At 35.4% G+C, this 17,276-nt stretch overlaps 1 protein-coding gene across 1 annotated transcript in view; it reads left to right on the forward strand.

Annotated features, from left to right (window-relative positions):
• The window catches only part of ITGB8 (integrin subunit beta 8), a 90,898-nt gene that overhangs the window by 65,064 nt on the left and 8,558 nt on the right, over positions 1-17,276 (forward strand). The window contains exons 7-12 of the mRNA XM_037836870.1: positions 807-902; positions 4,083-4,172; positions 7,396-7,530; positions 9,912-10,317; positions 12,615-12,840; positions 13,993-14,099. Coding sequence (XP_037692798.1) covers positions 807-902; positions 4,083-4,172; positions 7,396-7,530; positions 9,912-10,317; positions 12,615-12,840; positions 13,993-14,099 — 1,060 coding nt within the window. The remainder of the gene's footprint in view (positions 1-806; positions 903-4,082; positions 4,173-7,395; positions 7,531-9,911; positions 10,318-12,614; positions 12,841-13,992; positions 14,100-17,276) is intronic.

The following is a 17,276-nucleotide window of genomic DNA, read 5'->3' on the forward strand; positions in this document are numbered from 1 at the left end:
TTTCTAAATTAAATTCCATGGATTTCATTCCGCTACCCTATCCATCCTCAGCTGTCTCGCTACCACAAAAAAAGTCACAATCAGCTGTACATAAATTTATTTATCAAAGTAAAACCAGTTTATAATATATCATAGGACAGTTAAGTACAGTGACAATAAATTTGAGTGATCCATAACCAATACCTTTTACAGCAATTAGAAATAAATACCATAAAAATTGATATTATTTTTGAGTAGGTAGTATGTGCAGGGAACTGAATTAAATAGTTAACACATATAATCATTATCTGTTTAATCTTCCCAGCAATTGTGGCAGGTAGATGATATCAGTCTCATTTAACAGAGGATGAAACTGCAATAGAATTTTTGTCTTAAAGAAGGTTTTTGCTTCTAAAGAGAGTTCATGTTTTCATTTCAACTTTTGTTATTGAATTTCACCTCAGAATCTTAGTCACTAATGTCTTTATTTCTAAATATTGAATTACCTTTCAATTATGTCACTTTGACTCCACTGTTAATCTAAAGAGATGCTGAACGCTTTTTGTACTGTGTTGAATTCAGCCCTCCCTCTTCTTTTTTCTAAGCTATAGGTTTTTCTGGAACTATTGTCTATAATATATCCTTTATACGTTAATGTTGATGTTATTTTTGAAAAGAATTTAAATGTCTCTCATAAAACCATAATCCTTCCTAAGAAAGTACATTTTTATGCAGGTCATATGGTTTTCTTCATAATAGAGGTTTGGATATGTGTGGGATTGAGCTACTAAATTTCACTCCATTCTTTATTTTGTTATCCATTACAGGAACATCCCTCACTAGGCCAACTTTCAGAAAAATTAATAGACAACAACATTTATGTCATTTTTGCAGTTGAAGGAAAACAGTTTCATTGGTATAAGGTATGTTAATTCACAGAATATAAAAATAAAATGCTTTCCTTGATAGATGATGTTAGGACACGTCTTAGAACCACAAATAAAGGATTCTGGAGTCATCATACTTTGTGCAATCTAAATTTAATACCTTTTCATAAATGTGTACAATGCAATGTAAGTTAGCTGTAAGTATAAATTCTATCTGTGTTTTTACAACCTAGAAACAAGTGTGGACACTAAATGCTGTTTGAGAAATATATTCAGTAGACATAGGCAAAGCCTGATACACAGGGAGGTACTATGTCAATAATGGAGAAGACTTTTATCAGGTGAAATGCAGTTCATGCTCCATGTCTATACGTTTCATATAAGAGTCCTGCTTATATTCCGATCCATGTGCATATCTTTATAATAGCTTCAGGTTGGGGGATATCACCTTAGTTTTCAATAGCATTAACATACTTGGATTTGGTCTAGGTATTCCCATTAGGGACCAAGAGAAGCCATGGAAGGGGCTGTCATTCAAAGTTATCATGCATAAGAATAATCTCTTTTGTGCCCAGAATCCTTTGGGCTAGGTGAGCCCCACAAGCAGATTAGACATTCAGCAGCTATACCACTCTGGTATGGATCCCCCAGCATGGGGCTGCTCTTCTGAGACCCTGCTATACTGTTCTTTATACAATCTTTCGAGTTCTTTTTTCCTGGAAACTCTTTTATTCACTTTCATTATGCTTCACTACCCTAATTTTCATTGTGCGTCTCTGTTCACTGGGTCTTTTTCATTTCCTTTAGTGTCTTTGCTTCTTTTTTCCACTCCTCCGCAGTGGTCAGTCCCAGTGTCTTTACTTATTTTTTAATACCTCAGAGAAACTACTGTTTCTTTGAGCTTCAGCAAATGTTTGAACCCATCTGCAATTGTCACAAAGCTGGTCTCCCCTCCACCAGTTTCCCCCATACCTCATTACCATATCTAGTATCTGAAAGCACTACTTTAACCATATAACCTCTTTCCTTAGAAATCTATAGTGAGGCTTTATTTAATTCCCTGTTTCCCCAGATTTAAATACCATGAACCCCCTTTTATTGTAGCAATCATTAATATTCACAGAAATAGGACTCTGGTCCAAATTAAATGGTCCAGACCACTTTATTAAAAATAGTAACAGCTTCCATTATTGAGTATTAATAGTTTCAGGCACAGTTTTAAGCAGTTTATAAACATTAACTCATTTAATGCTTTTAACAATTTATAATAAATGAGGGCAGTATTATTAATATGCCCATTTTAAAGATGAGGAAATAATTTAAAGAGGTTAAATACTTGCCCAAAGTTATCTAGCAACCTAAGTCCTGTGCTCTTAACCTCTAAGCTAAATACTAACTTTTGAACTTGTACACAGCCTTTCATAGCTTTTGCCTCCTCTTTCTCTGCTGTTTCTTTTTTTGTTTGTTTATTATTTTTTATGGTGTTACTGGCTCTAGCAGTTTCTTTCTACTCCCTTTGAAAAGTTGCCACTGAAAGATAACTATCAAGCCCGGTTTATTATTATTTGAATCAAATGCATAATAAGAATCAAGAAGCTCCAAAAGCCTTACAGGCTCTGCTATGGTTCTATGTATGCCCTTGCAAACTGTTTGGCTGCCCAGATATCTTTTTTATAAATCACCTTTTGTCTGGGTTGTAACAGACTCCTAACTTGTCTCCCAAATCCACCCTCCACCTGGCTGCCAAGATGACCTATTTAAATCACAAGTGTGACCACAGTGCTCCCAAGCTTAAAATGCTCCCAGGGTTCCCTCTGATGTAGAGGATCAAGCCCTTAGTGTGATACATAAGGACATCTGGTCCCTGCTTGCCTCTCTGGCCTCACTGTTCACTGTCTTACACTTGTCCCTCCATCAATGCTTGTGATATCCCTGTGCACACACGCTCACCAGGCCAGTTCCTTCCCTGTGCCTTTTTCTTGCTGCTAACACCCCCACATTTAAACCCCGCCTCCCTGCACTCCTGGAAGCCCTTCTCCCTCATTACCTGGTTAACAATTACTCATCCTTTAAAACACAACTCAGAGTGAACTCGCCCAGGAAACTGTCCCTGACAACCTTCTCCAGACCCTCAGATGCTTGCTGTGTATCCCTCTCATCAGGGTCTATGCATATCTCTACTGCTTCACAGGTACATTATTCTATGAAATTTTCATTTATATACCTGTCAGATCTTTCACGATGGAAATTATGTGGCCTAGTGATTTAGCCCCTCAAAAATGGTATGCAAAAGGTGCTCAAAAAAGTTGGATAAATGAATTTTTAAAATCTGTAAGTAGTACATTTTCCTTATGGCTTGACAAATCAAATTGTTAGTGCCTAATTAATGGCTGGCTTATAGCTGGAGCTTAATGATATTTGTTAAATGGAAAAATGAGTGAATAATGGACCCCAAGATTTTTTATAATGATTCCTTATGAATATGCACCCTTAACTCCAGTCAGACTGGTTTCTTCTCTGTTCTTCACCCACTACTCTGGTAAACCTTTAAAACTTTACTCTCTAGAAATACCTAGAATCTTCTCTATAATTTTTAAGTACCATTCATCAAGAACATCCGTTCCATGAAACTTCCATTAGTGACTATGATTTTTCCTCTGGTCTGGGCCAACATGTCCTAAAAGTCATTCTATGGAACAGCAGTTCTATAAAACATGTACATGTATTATATGAGAAAATAGTTCTGTAATCAAAGAAGTGTTAGGAAATGCTGCATTAAATATGTTAAATTATTTCCAAATTGCAGGACAATCTCTGAACCTTTACTATGCAAAATTACATTTTGAGTCTCTGAGTGGAAAAAAAACCACATGCAGAACTTCCCAAACTTATTTTCACTCAGAACCCATTTTATGTTTAAAATATCTTGAAACTCTGTTCCACGGACATTTTGGGAAATGCTGGTATGTACTTTGACAAGATTTTTAGATCAGTAGGTAATAAGCATATGCCCATCTACATATATGCATGCAAATACCACTGTTTCAAGAGTATGTGTTTCAGCTGTCCAACTAGATTGCTTATATTTTTCTTGCATCATATTTTTTGATTCATGTAGTATCTCATCTTCCACTGATCACTATGAAAATATTTGATGTGTTGATTGCTGAATCACATACTGTTGTCATTATTCAAATGCAATTATATGTTTTATAGGATCTTCTACCCCTCTTGCCTGGCACTATTGCTGGTCAAATAGAATCAAAAGCTGCAAATCTCAATAATTTGGTAGTAGAAGCCTATCAGGTATGTATATATTATACACAATTTTTTCAAAATAAACTTTTAACTTCAATTTCCTATGGCAAGATACAAACTAGCACCATATCAGTCTTCAGAGGAATGTGGAAAGAACATTGGATTGGGAATCAGGAAACTGGAGTTTAGCTCTGGCTCTACTACTAACCAGCCCTGATATTTTGGGAAAGACATTTCACCTTTTTGTACTCAGTTGTTGCATCGACAATAAAGTAAGGTTGGGCTGGAGGCCGTCTAAATTTCCTTCCAAATCAAATGCTCAGTGAATCACCCAATCATGGTTATAGAATGTACCTCTTTACCAAGAAATTCCATAATCTCCTCTGTCATAAAGACAAAGAAAGAAATCCACACTGTTATTTAAAACCACAACCTGTCAGGGAAGGTGAACTATATGGGGTATAGAGATTGCCGAAAGGACTCTGTTGGAGACTCCTAGATCAATAGGAGTTCAATCATTTTAGTAATTTTATCAAACTAACTTGATTAAAATAATCACCTCAATAGATTTACTGTTTTATTGAATTGGCAGTCTTATGCCATCAACAGTCCTTTAAAGAGTGGAGAGTGTAAATGCAAAGAATTTAAAGAAACATCTGTTCTCTCAACCTGTGTCATTTGGATAGATTAATCCCAGTTAAGATGTTCTATAATAATGACTTGTATCATTTTAATACCACCAAGAGCCAACCACTTTCCACACATGACTGTACTTAATCCTCACAACAGACTTATGGGGCAGGTATTAGTGCCCCCATTGTATATTTGTAGAAGCTGAGGGTCAGAGAAGTTCAGCAATTGACCCCAGGTCACCTACCTAATAAACAGAAGCCAGATCAGAACCCAGGTGTTCCTGGCCTCCACAGCCCAGATACTTCCTCCTTGGTGTCACCACCTACTTTTCATGGTGTCAAAAGAGACACTTAATTCTACTTGGAATGTGGGGGCATTGATAGAGTCCCACTTCCCACAATGCTCTCTGATTCCCTTCTCAGTGCAAAGTTTAATAGTGTGAATCATAGCCAATGCAACTAGAAAAACCTCAGGCCTCTTGTCTAGTTTTCTCCAGTCAGCACCTGTCTTTAACTTGGGTAGCAAAGGAAAGGCAGGAAGTGGACACAGAATATAAAATGAAGAACTTGCTTAAACTTTCTTCTTTTAAAAGAAAAAGAAATCTTACCAGATTTTTTTTGGCCACAGAATTTTCTGTCTGAAAACTTACATTGGAAGAAGTAAGGAGGAGCATCTTAAATTACATTTCTTCCTCATGCCTTCAAAAGAACATTAGGACTGGGGGAGCTTCTTATGAAGGAAAATCAGACATGGGTGGAATTCATTCCCATCAGTAGGTTGCTCCCAAAACTAGTCAAAATAAGGAAGGAGCTTACAGTGTTAGAAGTCATCCTAAAATTTTAAAGTATTAACTCATTTATTACTCCAGACAAGGTAAATAAATTAACAGACTTTTACCTGCATGTCAGAAAGAAGGAAAAGGAGGCCTTTTAAAAACAGCAGCATTTGGTTTCATTTTCTTTATTTGCTAAAATACATATGTGATATTTCAGGCCGTCGTAGTTCTGAGTAACCTTAAGCAATGGAAAAATACTACTAAGTTTAACAAACTTACTCTAGCTAGTTAATCCCCTTAGGTTGGGATTCTATAACTATTATATATAGGTCTATATTTTCAAAATTTTAAAATTTTCATTTTGTTTTCACCAGAACCAATTCACAATTCATTGAAGAATTCTGCATCAGAAAAAAACATTTCTGCCCCAGTACCTTTTAGATACTAAAAAGGAAGCTTAATATTGTGTCTGGAGCTTAATTTCTAAATCCCAGAACTGAGAAAAATTTGGAAATTTGTCTTCACTCTCTGCTTGAAAAACATTGCCCTAAGCAATATAAGGTTTTTAGAGAGGCAGAATTTCAGAAGAGCAAGCTGAGAATGCTGATTGTCTTAGGTATTTCCTTCTCATCTGTCAAACTATCAGCACCATTTGTATACCACTAGAAGTTTCTATTGGTTTGCTGGAATTACTGAATTAAGTAATTAAAGTGTACTGAGCTCTCTGAGAGATTAAAAATGTGGTTGACATAGTCCTATCTAATCCAAATAAATTCACGACTTTGAGGAAAGTATCTTGTTCTGAAGGTTCACTACCAGAATTCCATTATCAGTTACTAATCAGTAAGCATGCATCTCTTTGTGGATTATACATTTATAGAAGAAAAATTACTGAGATTAAGGAAATAGAAGCCATTGGAAATTATTTTTTTCTTCATAATTGAAGAAAGATGAATATACATCCTTCATTCTTTCTCCTTGTTTGAAAGTTAAGATCTTTTGCATGTGGTAGACTCTTAGTTCTATGAGACAAAATTCACAGAGATCTGCAGAATATATTTAATGTAGCTTGATTTTTTAGAACTCAGAGATTATGAATGAAGAAATTGGCCTGTACCTGATACATGGTAGGCATTTCATAGATGCGCATTGAATGAATGTATAAATGAGTGACTAAATAAATGAGTGATTTTCTGCCCAGTAAGAGGTACTCTTTTGGTATTAAGGATTGGACCAAACTTGATCGAAGCAAACAAGCCCCAGGGATTTAACAAAGATCCTAGGCCATTCTTGGAGAATTTTATATGTGGCAGGTAATTCTTGTGCCCACAGTATAAAAATAGCCTCCCAAATATTTACCTTTCAATTCTGTATCAGTTAGGCCTGATAGCTTTTATGATAGCCTGAAGTGTTTGAAACTGAAATGTTTCTTTAGCAGCTGTAAATGTTTGTGTTCTAGATTTTTAAGCTCTCAAGATTTATCTTCCATAATGTTATAAGTATTCTACAATGTTTTATTTAAATGTTATAAAATGTAAGTATTATTGGATAACAAAACAAAACAATGATTATTTTTATAACAGGGTAAGAAATACCTTTGAAGTGATAAAAATACATGGTCATGGAAATATGAGAAAAGAGAGCAATTTAAATGCAGATAATGTAATTCTTCAGTGTTTGTTATTTATTTGAAATATAATTGGGCCATTATGTGGGAAAAATTTTTTTTCATCCTTTTGTAGAGACAGACTTTCTTTGATTTAGTTAAAAATTAAATCTTGGATGATTTAATAAACTTGACTATTGTTTTGTTGCTTAGATTTGAAACTGCTATAGTAGGTAATTAAAATGATGTCTTTGCAGAAACTCATTTCAGAAGTGAAAGTTCAGGTGGAAAACCAGGTACAAGGGATCTATTTTAACATTACTGCCATCTGTCCAGATGGGACGAGAAAGCCAGGCACAGATGGATGCAGGAACGTGACAAGCAATGATGAAGTATGTGTGTATTTTTTCCCATTTTAAATTAACTGTGTTATGTGGCAAGCTTTCTCACAAAAAAAATCAAACCGTTTTGAAAAACTTTACTTACTACTGACTTTCCAAGATCTAAATATCATAGTAACTTCCATTGTCTCTTCTGAAAGTACCTGCTTGTTTTAACTTAATTATTTTCTCAAACTCTCAAGTTAAAAGAAGTAAATAAATTAATATTATAGTCAATACTTATTTAATAATAGTAACTTTAAGCTTAGGTGTCATAGCCAGGATAGATTTGGAAATCACATCTCCTTGAAAAGGTAGTGTCTATATTTATGATGATGATAATGCCTTTTTGGTTTCAGGTCTGAAAATTCTCAGAGTAAATGTGAAATCAAAGCTAATAAGGCACAGAAAAGAACGGAAGTAATGGAGCAGTTGACAAAGACTGCAGATTCCAAATATTTCTTTCATAATGATTTGGGGGGAGGTAGGAAAAATTTTAAGAACTATATAAAAGGAGGAGCAGCACTATTTAACAAAAAAATGATGTTATGTAATTGAAAACAGCAGCCCAGACTGATCGGGGAGATAAGGATTCTCCCAGGATCAGCACAATAGGGAAGGAAACACAGAAATGTGCTTTTAAAGGTAATTCTTACAGGGCAAAGTGATTTGTCATGCATCATTTACCTCTTGAGGCATCAATTGCCTCATTTTTAAATGAATGTCTTGGACTAGAAGAGTTCTAATTCCCTTTTTCCACTTCTAAAATTCTAGGATGTTAAGCTTTTTTAAATGCCTTGCTATAAATAGAAAGATAAAAAGTTATTGAGAGAAATGAAAGATTCTAAAATTGAATGAAAGGGAGTCTTCCTCTCTGGTTAGTTATATTTTTCCCTCTTGGAAAGTTGAGAATCTGCAGGCAGCATTGTTGTTCCAACAAGCTGTACTTTTTAAGATTAAGTATTACAAGTTTCTCATTCTATAGACTCCTTTATAACTCCTTAGATTTTATTCAAAAGACATCATTTACCAGTTTATAACATACACATTTGTCTTCCACTAAATATAAAGAAAACTTTGTACTAACAATAGTTAGCAGTATGTTATTTTCTGAAAATGAGTTACCCTCTTAAATGTAGTTCCTTCACAATCTTAGTTTTGGCAGAATGGCTTTCCTTAGTTCTTATATATTTTTTCTTTTTCTTGTCTACATCCCTTTTTTCCCTCACTTTCAACCAAATAGTATGAACAGTTTGAGTGTCAGGAATAATCATATGTCCTCTTAATTATATAAACCCCAAGTTTTGCTCTACTATTATTACTGATAGGGATGACATTATGCTATACATCTGATAATCCTTAATATTCTAACAGGCAAAAAGCATTTCAAACACAGCATCACTGTATTGAGTTTAATATTATGAGACTGCCTCAAATTCCTAATGCATATATATATGCAATATATAAACCTAAATTTGGATCTTTTATATATACATATATAAAACATATATAGCAATGAAAGGGCCTAGCACAAATTATTTTTCAATTGTAATGGATCTTAGTCCAACCTGAGGAAAAAAAAAACCAAATACATAACCTTCTTATACACAAAAGTCCCTGAAGATGGTAAAGTGGGTCAACAAATACAGGTAGACATGGTAAACCAATTGTTTTGTGGGGGAAAAAAAATAGGAAAAAGGAAAAATTTGGAGAAATAAGCTACAGATTTATGAGAGAAACCAATTTCTGCCAGCCCAGCTCCTTATTTTAGGCCTGTCTTCTCCCACTGAAATAAATGTATGATCTTCTAAGATCTCAGAATGAGTGTCCCAAACCTTTTCTCTTGAGCAAGCCTCACATTGCCCTCCACTGACACCTTGAATAAACTAAAGCTTTACTTGGGTCGCTAGAAAATAGGAAAGAAATAATGTTCATTTGAACATCTCATCTCAAGGTTTTAAACCGGTAGAGAAGCAGCCCTTTACTTTGGCTTATTAGATCTATCTCCGGTGCCAACAACCCTACAAAAATTTAAGGGCCAAATCCAGAAAATGATCTGTACCCTCTTAAGTTTGCCAGGAAATTGATTCAGCACATAAATTAATCATCAGTGGTAGAGTAGACACTTCCAATAGATTTGCACCCAGCTTCACTGAATGGAGCAATTGGCAAACATTGCATCCTTTAACTTTCTAGTTCATTAATTAGGAAATAAACGACATTAAAAAGGGATGTTACATTGATGTACAAAAGAATTACGTGTATGATTTATAAATATTGTTAATTTTCCTAGGATATGGTATATTATTGATTAAAAATAGTATTAACAGAAATATTATTGGAAATAAAAGTAATCAAGACATGTAAATTTATTTCTCCCTACTCAACTTTAGGTTCTTTTTAATGTAACAGTTACAATGAAAAAATGTGATGTCACAGGAGGCAAAAGCTATGCAATAATCAAGCCAATTGGTTTCAATGAAACTACTAAAATTCATATACATAGAAACTGCAGCTGTCAATGTGATGACAGCAGAGGACCTAAAACAGAGTGCATAGATGAAACTCTTCTAGATGCCACGTGTTTCCAATGTGATGAGAATAAATGTCATTTTGATGAAGATCAATTTCCCGCTGATAGTTGCAAGTCACACAAGGATCAACCTGTTTGCAGCGGTCGAGGAGTTTGTATTTGTGGTAAATGTTTATGTCACAAAATCAAGCTTGGAAAAGTGTATGGAAAATACTGCGAAAAGGATGACTTTTCTTGTCCATATCACCATGGAAATCTGTGTGCTGGTGAGTTTAAATATATCCATGCAGTTTTACTAGTAACTATTACATTAGCATATATGTCAACATATCTTCAAATCACAGCTGAAAATTATGACACTACATCTGAATTTAAACACCAAAATTTCATAATCTATGAAATTAGGACATGACAACAGATGTAAAGCACATGAGTCTGATATTTATATTTAAACTTCTTTTGTCCTGAAAATACTTAAAATTGAAAAAGCAAAAAATAAGTGATGTTTTCATGTATTCCTTGACATTGGAAAGATGTGTACCAAAAAAGGAAATTATCAATGATATGTGATAGGTTTCTTATCATCGGTGTATTCCTCTAGAAGGAATTCATTCTAATAAACTGTCATTCCCTCCAGTTTGCTCAGAGGATTTTATTTCTGTCAGGATGATGGGAAGTGAGCAATAAAAATATACTTTTCATTCACTGGATAACTCTTAAGCAATATAAATGGTACCATAAGTTATAGAAATTTAAACTGATCCAGTTTATTTTTGGTACACTACCAGCAACAGAATTCACAAAATCAGCATTCTTCAGGAAAATACTAGTTTAATAAGTAATCTAGAAGATTTGTCCCTAAGGCCATACACAGACCAAATTTTTTTGAAATGAAATAAAATGGTTTTCAGCTAATTAGGTTTACTGCCACCTAGAGGTTAGATTGCAGAAAATCTGCACATCATTTGAAAACACAAAATATTGTTTTTAAATGAATTACATAAACTTGCTTATTTCTTATACTTGTTCAGAAAATATCCTTTTAGTATTTGCATTTTAGTAAATAATTTTTGATTAAATTATTTGAGGAATTAAAATATTTTCATTGTCATGAACATATAGAAAGTAACAGACCTATAAAAAAACTTGTCTATTCTTGTGTAAACTAAAAATTTGACCTATATTGCACATGCCTAAGTATGGCAAATTTCCTTATTCTGTTATACACACAGAATATTTTATATTCTAAACATTTATTCAGCTGTACCTGATATCATGGGTAGGATGGATTATTGGTGATTTTAGAATGAACCAGCAATTGTCTCCTACTTTTTAGAACTAATCCATTCGGGACAGGGGTGAGAAAGAATTTTGTAATCATTGCCCACAACTGTCAACCTCTCAAAGAAGGAATACATTAAATATCCCAGTCTGCTTACAGTGAAATATCAAAAATCAATGTACTGGCCTTTCTATATGCATATACTACTGTCCCACAGACAGTTGAGAATCTGCTTTGAATTGTTTGTATATAAGTGGCAAACCATAGGGCTGACCCTACATTTTGTTCCCAGTCTCCTATTAGTCTCCTTGGAACTGAAACCACATTCAAAGATCAGCTGGCTGGGATTAGGCATGGAGCCTGTGTACAGAGAACAGGATTTGGTAGACATTTGTTTGGCCTGGGCCTCATTATTTCACACTCCAGCAAATTGAGCTGGTCAGTAGATTCCATGAAACTAGCTACCATGTGAGGTGCTCAGCAATAGAGGGAAGGAGGAAGGAAGGAAAGGAAAGGATGGAGGGAGGTAAGGAGGAAGAAATAATATTTGTGGCCAAATAAGCTTGATAAACACTAAATAACCCTGTAAGATGTACCCCCTCTTGAAGAGTTCTAGTTCACATTAGCATATTAGATGTTAGACCCTTCCTGCATTTAACAATGCATGACCTGTGTTCCCTCAACTTATTTGTCTCACAGCATACTTTAGGAGATGCTCCACTAACCTACTAAATAATATAGTGAGGATGTGAAAGTATTAGTTCAATTTTCCAGGAGACCCTATCTTTAAACTTGGCACTAGCAGATCTAAAGGGCTAAAAGGCTCTGCCTCAGGTGCTTCAAAGTTATCCCAGACCTTAGCAACAATGAGAAAATAAGCATGGACATTATGGAAGCCATTAATCGAATGCTGTTATTTTTCTGATTTCAAGTCAAACAATAAACATTACTTCAGCCTTTGTAGCTTCTTTGTATCTCTGTGTTTTTTAATTTAAACCTGAATGTACAGTGAAATTGACGTAGCAACTTCAGCAGAGGCCGATTTTGTACTTTTCAGCACCTATGTTAGCATCAGGAGATTATCTGCAATAGAACAGCTTTGAAACTAGACACTTTTAAGGCCTGGCAATTGCTTATATCAGATGAATAGAAAATAATGCTGCTTCTATTCACTGGACTGTCAGTGTGTTCCCATGGAGGTAGGAGGGGAATCTGTGTGTGGAAACTCTTTGCAAAGTTCGTGGCCCCAATAACTTAAGTCCTGGAGTGTTTTTGTTACAGGTCATGGTGAGTGTGAAGCAGGCAGATGCCAGTGCTTCGGTGGCTGGGAAGGGGATCGGTGCCAGTGCCCGTCAGCATCTGCTCAGCACTGCATCAATTCAAAGGGCCAGGTGTGCAGTGGAAGAGGGACATGTGTGTGTGGCAGGTGTGAGTGTGCTGACCCCAGGAGCATCGGCCGTTTCTGTGAACACTGCCCCACATGCAATCCGGCCTGCAATGAAAACTGGTATGTTGTGTCTGTCTCCAAATGGACATAAAGCATTCCTTCATTATAGCTATTTTGTTCTTTTTATTTTCCTACCTTCCTAAATTTTGGAAGTTGTTGGATCTTCTCCTCCAGATAAATTTTTATCATCATGCCAAGAAAGGATTGAATGGGAGTTTCAGGAAGTAGGAGTCTTGGATTCCAATCTTTGGCGACTAGCTAGCTGTGGGAGCATCAGAATTTATCTAGGCATTCGCTATCTTAGCTTTTTTGAAAATGCGGGTTACCAGTTTATTACTAATAAGCTATGTGATCTAGAGCAAAGTGCTGAAATTCTCTTTGCCTCAATTTCCTGATAGGAAAAGTGAGGATAGTAATAATAATACTTCACTGTAGTTCTGCGAAATAACTAAATTAGATGATTCATGTTAAGAAAAAAAGCTCTTTGTACTTGACTATGTAGTAAACATAGAGTATTATGTTAATACTATGTTTTATTTTTAATATTGTAAAGATAAAGAATGATGGTAGCTATGAAATGCTCTAGCAGTAAGTGATATATAAATGAAAGCTATCTCAAGTGAAGGTGGCATTGTTTTATGCCAAAATCGATCTGTCAGTTACAGTTTGGGACCCGCTTGAACACAGACCACCACTCTGAACATAACTGTACTTTCCCATTGGTTTTATCCAAAACTTTCAAGACATTTCACTTTCTCAGATTAGTAGCTTACATAATTTTTTTTAATTATTCATTTATTACTGATGAGGTTATTGTTAATAAACCTGACCAAAATTTGAACTCTCTATTCATTGCTAATTCTTTTTCTAGTAATATCATAATATTCATCTTCTAAAACACCTATACAATTAACTAGTTAATTTGTGGCAAGAATACCTTCTTAATTTCCTATAGACTTTCTTCTCAATATAGAGAAATCATTAGTTTGATTTTATGCATTATTGAATTATTTTAAGTTGTTAGAATATAACTTTGCCATGATGTTAAATTCAGCCAAAGTTACAAATAAATTGCATAACTTCATTTCCTAGTTTTACAAGGCTATTGTCCTAAAACTGTACTAGAATTCTGTTATTTTGTTTTTCACAGAGAACATTAGAGGCTACAACCTTTTTAAATAATACATGTTTTTACTTCTGTTTCCCTTTTAGGAATTGTATGCAATGCCTTCATCCTCACAATCTTTCTCAAGCTATACTTGATCGATGTAAAACCACCTGTGCCTTCATGGAACAACATTATGTGGAACAAACATCAGGTAAACCAAAGCTTAATAATCCAAAGGAGTAAAGAATATCTGTAGAACATCTTGTTCCTGCAAAGGGTCCATGATTAACCATGCAAAAGAAAAGACTAATTACTTCAGTGCTTTAAATTTCCCAGAGATGGTACTCCACAAACCAGCTGAGTATGCTTGCCATGGCATGGCTGAGTTGTTAGGCCTCCCATGTTAACTACCCAGCTAAATTCCCATACTCTGGACCTCTGTGGGAGGGCATCCAAATTGACTGAGGCCTCAGTGAACCACAATGTAAATCCTACAGATAGAGTCATTTCTTACATACAAGGTGTATGGAGCCACAATCTTCCTCCATAACAAAACTTTCTTCGAGTTCTGATCTTCCTCATGTCAAACCAACATTTAATTTCATGTTTAGGTGAAGCCAAGGAGTCTAAGTACCAGAGATAACTTCAAAGGTGTTCCTTCTGAGTACTTTTCATTCTGAGATAAATGTAGTTTAAAGGTAAATGATTATAAGTGTGGCACAATGGAAAGGACATGGAACTTTTAGTTAGAAGACCTTGGCTTAAGACAAAACCCCCTTAACACTATTAGCAAAGAAATGATAGGATTCCTGCAACACTTCTCTGAACCTTGGTTTTCTCATCTGTAAAATGAACATCATAATATCAACTTCAAAGGGTTGTTGTGATTAAATGAACTGGTGAACATGAAAGAATGGTGAGATATAAACGGGGGAAACATGTGAGAGCTGTTCTCAAAGCCTGTTTTTAAACAAAGTTTATTACAACCCAAAAGCCAGCATCCTACTTCGCACAAGTGTAAGGTGTTGAACTAAACATGAATTGAAAATTAAGCTCAAAATTACATTTTCATTAAAACATTCCTACTACTATTATCTCTCAACTCCTGGAAGAATAACTCTCTTAGAGAGATTGCACAGAATTAACTTTCTCCAAAGTTTTGCTTCTGTTTTCCCTCACATCCATGCTGATCTTAACCCATAGTTTATTTGGCTCTGAAAATAACCCCATGTGCTGCCAGCTGGGGCTGCAGCAATCACTCCAGAAAGTCAAGTGCCTTTTCTAATAAATAGGGCCTTTACTGCCAACATGTCATTTATTATGTTAAGTAAACAGACCTAGTCTGATTTAAGTGTTGTTACAAAAAGTATTCCCTTAAAGCGCCTTAATAAAACCCTTGCCTGACTGAAACTAAGAGAAGAGGCATAGCATAGAGGTAAATGTTTAGCCCTCCGTAACAATATTTAAAATATCTGCAAATTTGAGCCCTGAAAATGACCTCTATCATAATCCATTAGAATATTTCTAAAATGTATCTGTAGCTAGGGGGCTCCCCTCCCCTTCACAGCTATTGTGCAAGGAGAGAGAAAGAGCACTTGTTAGCCCCTCTATTATCCACCCACTCAATCACTCTTAAAGGCCATTCTTTTGGTCTTTCTGGCTTAGCTCCTACCAGTAAGTGGGATCATGCCATGTGTCCCATTGAGGATCTAACTTAGTTGATTGAGTCATTCTGAGCCAGCCAAGAGAAATGACGCGTTCTGTCAGGACCAAAGGCCAGCACGTCAGTGTGTGAACCTATAGGTCACTGTGGAAGACTCAGAGGTTAACCCCCTTTGAATAGGGAAACTTGGACTCTCTCTGTGAGAACTGAAAGACTTGCATTTGGTGCTACCATTCCCTCAGGCCTCATTTCCACATTTTTTTTTTGTTTGCTTGTTTTCTTTTTTTTTTTCTTTTTTTTTTTTTTTTTTTTGCTACAGGATTATTTGTTGCAGGACTTCTCAGAAACTTTAATATACTATTTTATAGTGTGACCACTCAAAGGGGCAATGATATATGCAGTTTTCCCAAAGTTATTTGGCCTTTATTGATCATAAACTAAGTATTAAATCATTTTAGAAACTTTTTTTGGGGAACACCAAATTCACAAGCATGGTGTTTCACCCAGACACCCAGTGTGCAAATCAGTTTAAAATGGAGCTGCTCTGATTTAAAGAGAGTGGAAGGGTTATGTATAGAGAGAGGGGCAGTGGCCTGAGGCCTCTCCAAGGGATGGTTAAATTCCACAAATCAAGGCTTAGAATAAGACACCCTCTAAGATTCCTTCCAGTGGTGGGCTGGGGTTGCCTCCTATTCATTTGCAAGAGCCAATTCTGCTCATAAGACCTCGGCTCCACATCCAGTAATATCAAGTCAGTCATTTGAAATCAGCCAGGTTGGGGATACTCACACCACAGAAATTAGCAAACACTACAAAGATGGACTTTGTCTCCCGAAGAGTCACTTTACCAGCAGACACTGCTTGAAAACATAAGTCCAACCTAATGTAAGTTTTGAGATGAGAGAGCTACCATGGCAGGAACTGTTTTTAGAGAGACTCCATTCAATTACTGTTCCAGGACACCTTCCTTAAATTTTCAGACTATGATGATATGGAAAGCTTTCCCTAATTGCTTTGGCTACCAGGTATTTTTCTCTTCTTCTTCTTGTTTTATTAGAGAAGTTGTTGGTTACAGAAAAATCATACATAAAATACAGGGTTCCCATATACTACCCTATTGTTAACACTTTATTGGTGTGGTACCATTTGCAACAACTGATGAAAGCACATTTTAATTTGTACTACTAAGTATAGTTCATGGTTTTACTTAGGGTTCACCATGTTGTGTGGTTCCATGGATTTCGTTTAATTTTTTTCTAGTGACATATATACAATGTAAAATTTCCCCTTTTAACCACATTCAAATATATAATTCAGTGCTGTTAATTACATTCACAATAATGTGCTATTATCATCGCCATCCCTTACCAAAGCCATTCTAGTGGTTGTGAATTGGTATCTCATTGTGGTTTTGACTTGCATTTACCTAATAGCTAATGACATTGAATGTCTTTTCTTATGCTTTTTGGCCATTTATGTATTTTCTTTAGAAAAATGTCTATTCAACTCTTTTGCCCTTTTTTTTAAGTTTCTCAGCAGTTTGTTATTGAAATATTAAGTTCCAAACTCTATCAGTGTCAGGAGATATATAAACATACACTTAACATTGATAATAAGTAATAATAACACATATCTACCATTTGACCACCTACTGTGTTCCAGAAACTCCACTAAGAGTTTTATATTTGTTAACCAATCCTCACAAACCTATGCCATAAACACTTC

The sequence above is a fragment of the Choloepus didactylus genome, chromosome 5, assembly GCF_015220235.1.
Source record: "Choloepus didactylus isolate mChoDid1 chromosome 5, mChoDid1.pri, whole genome shotgun sequence".
Lineage (NCBI taxonomy): Eukaryota > Metazoa > Chordata > Mammalia > Pilosa > Megalonychidae > Choloepus > Choloepus didactylus.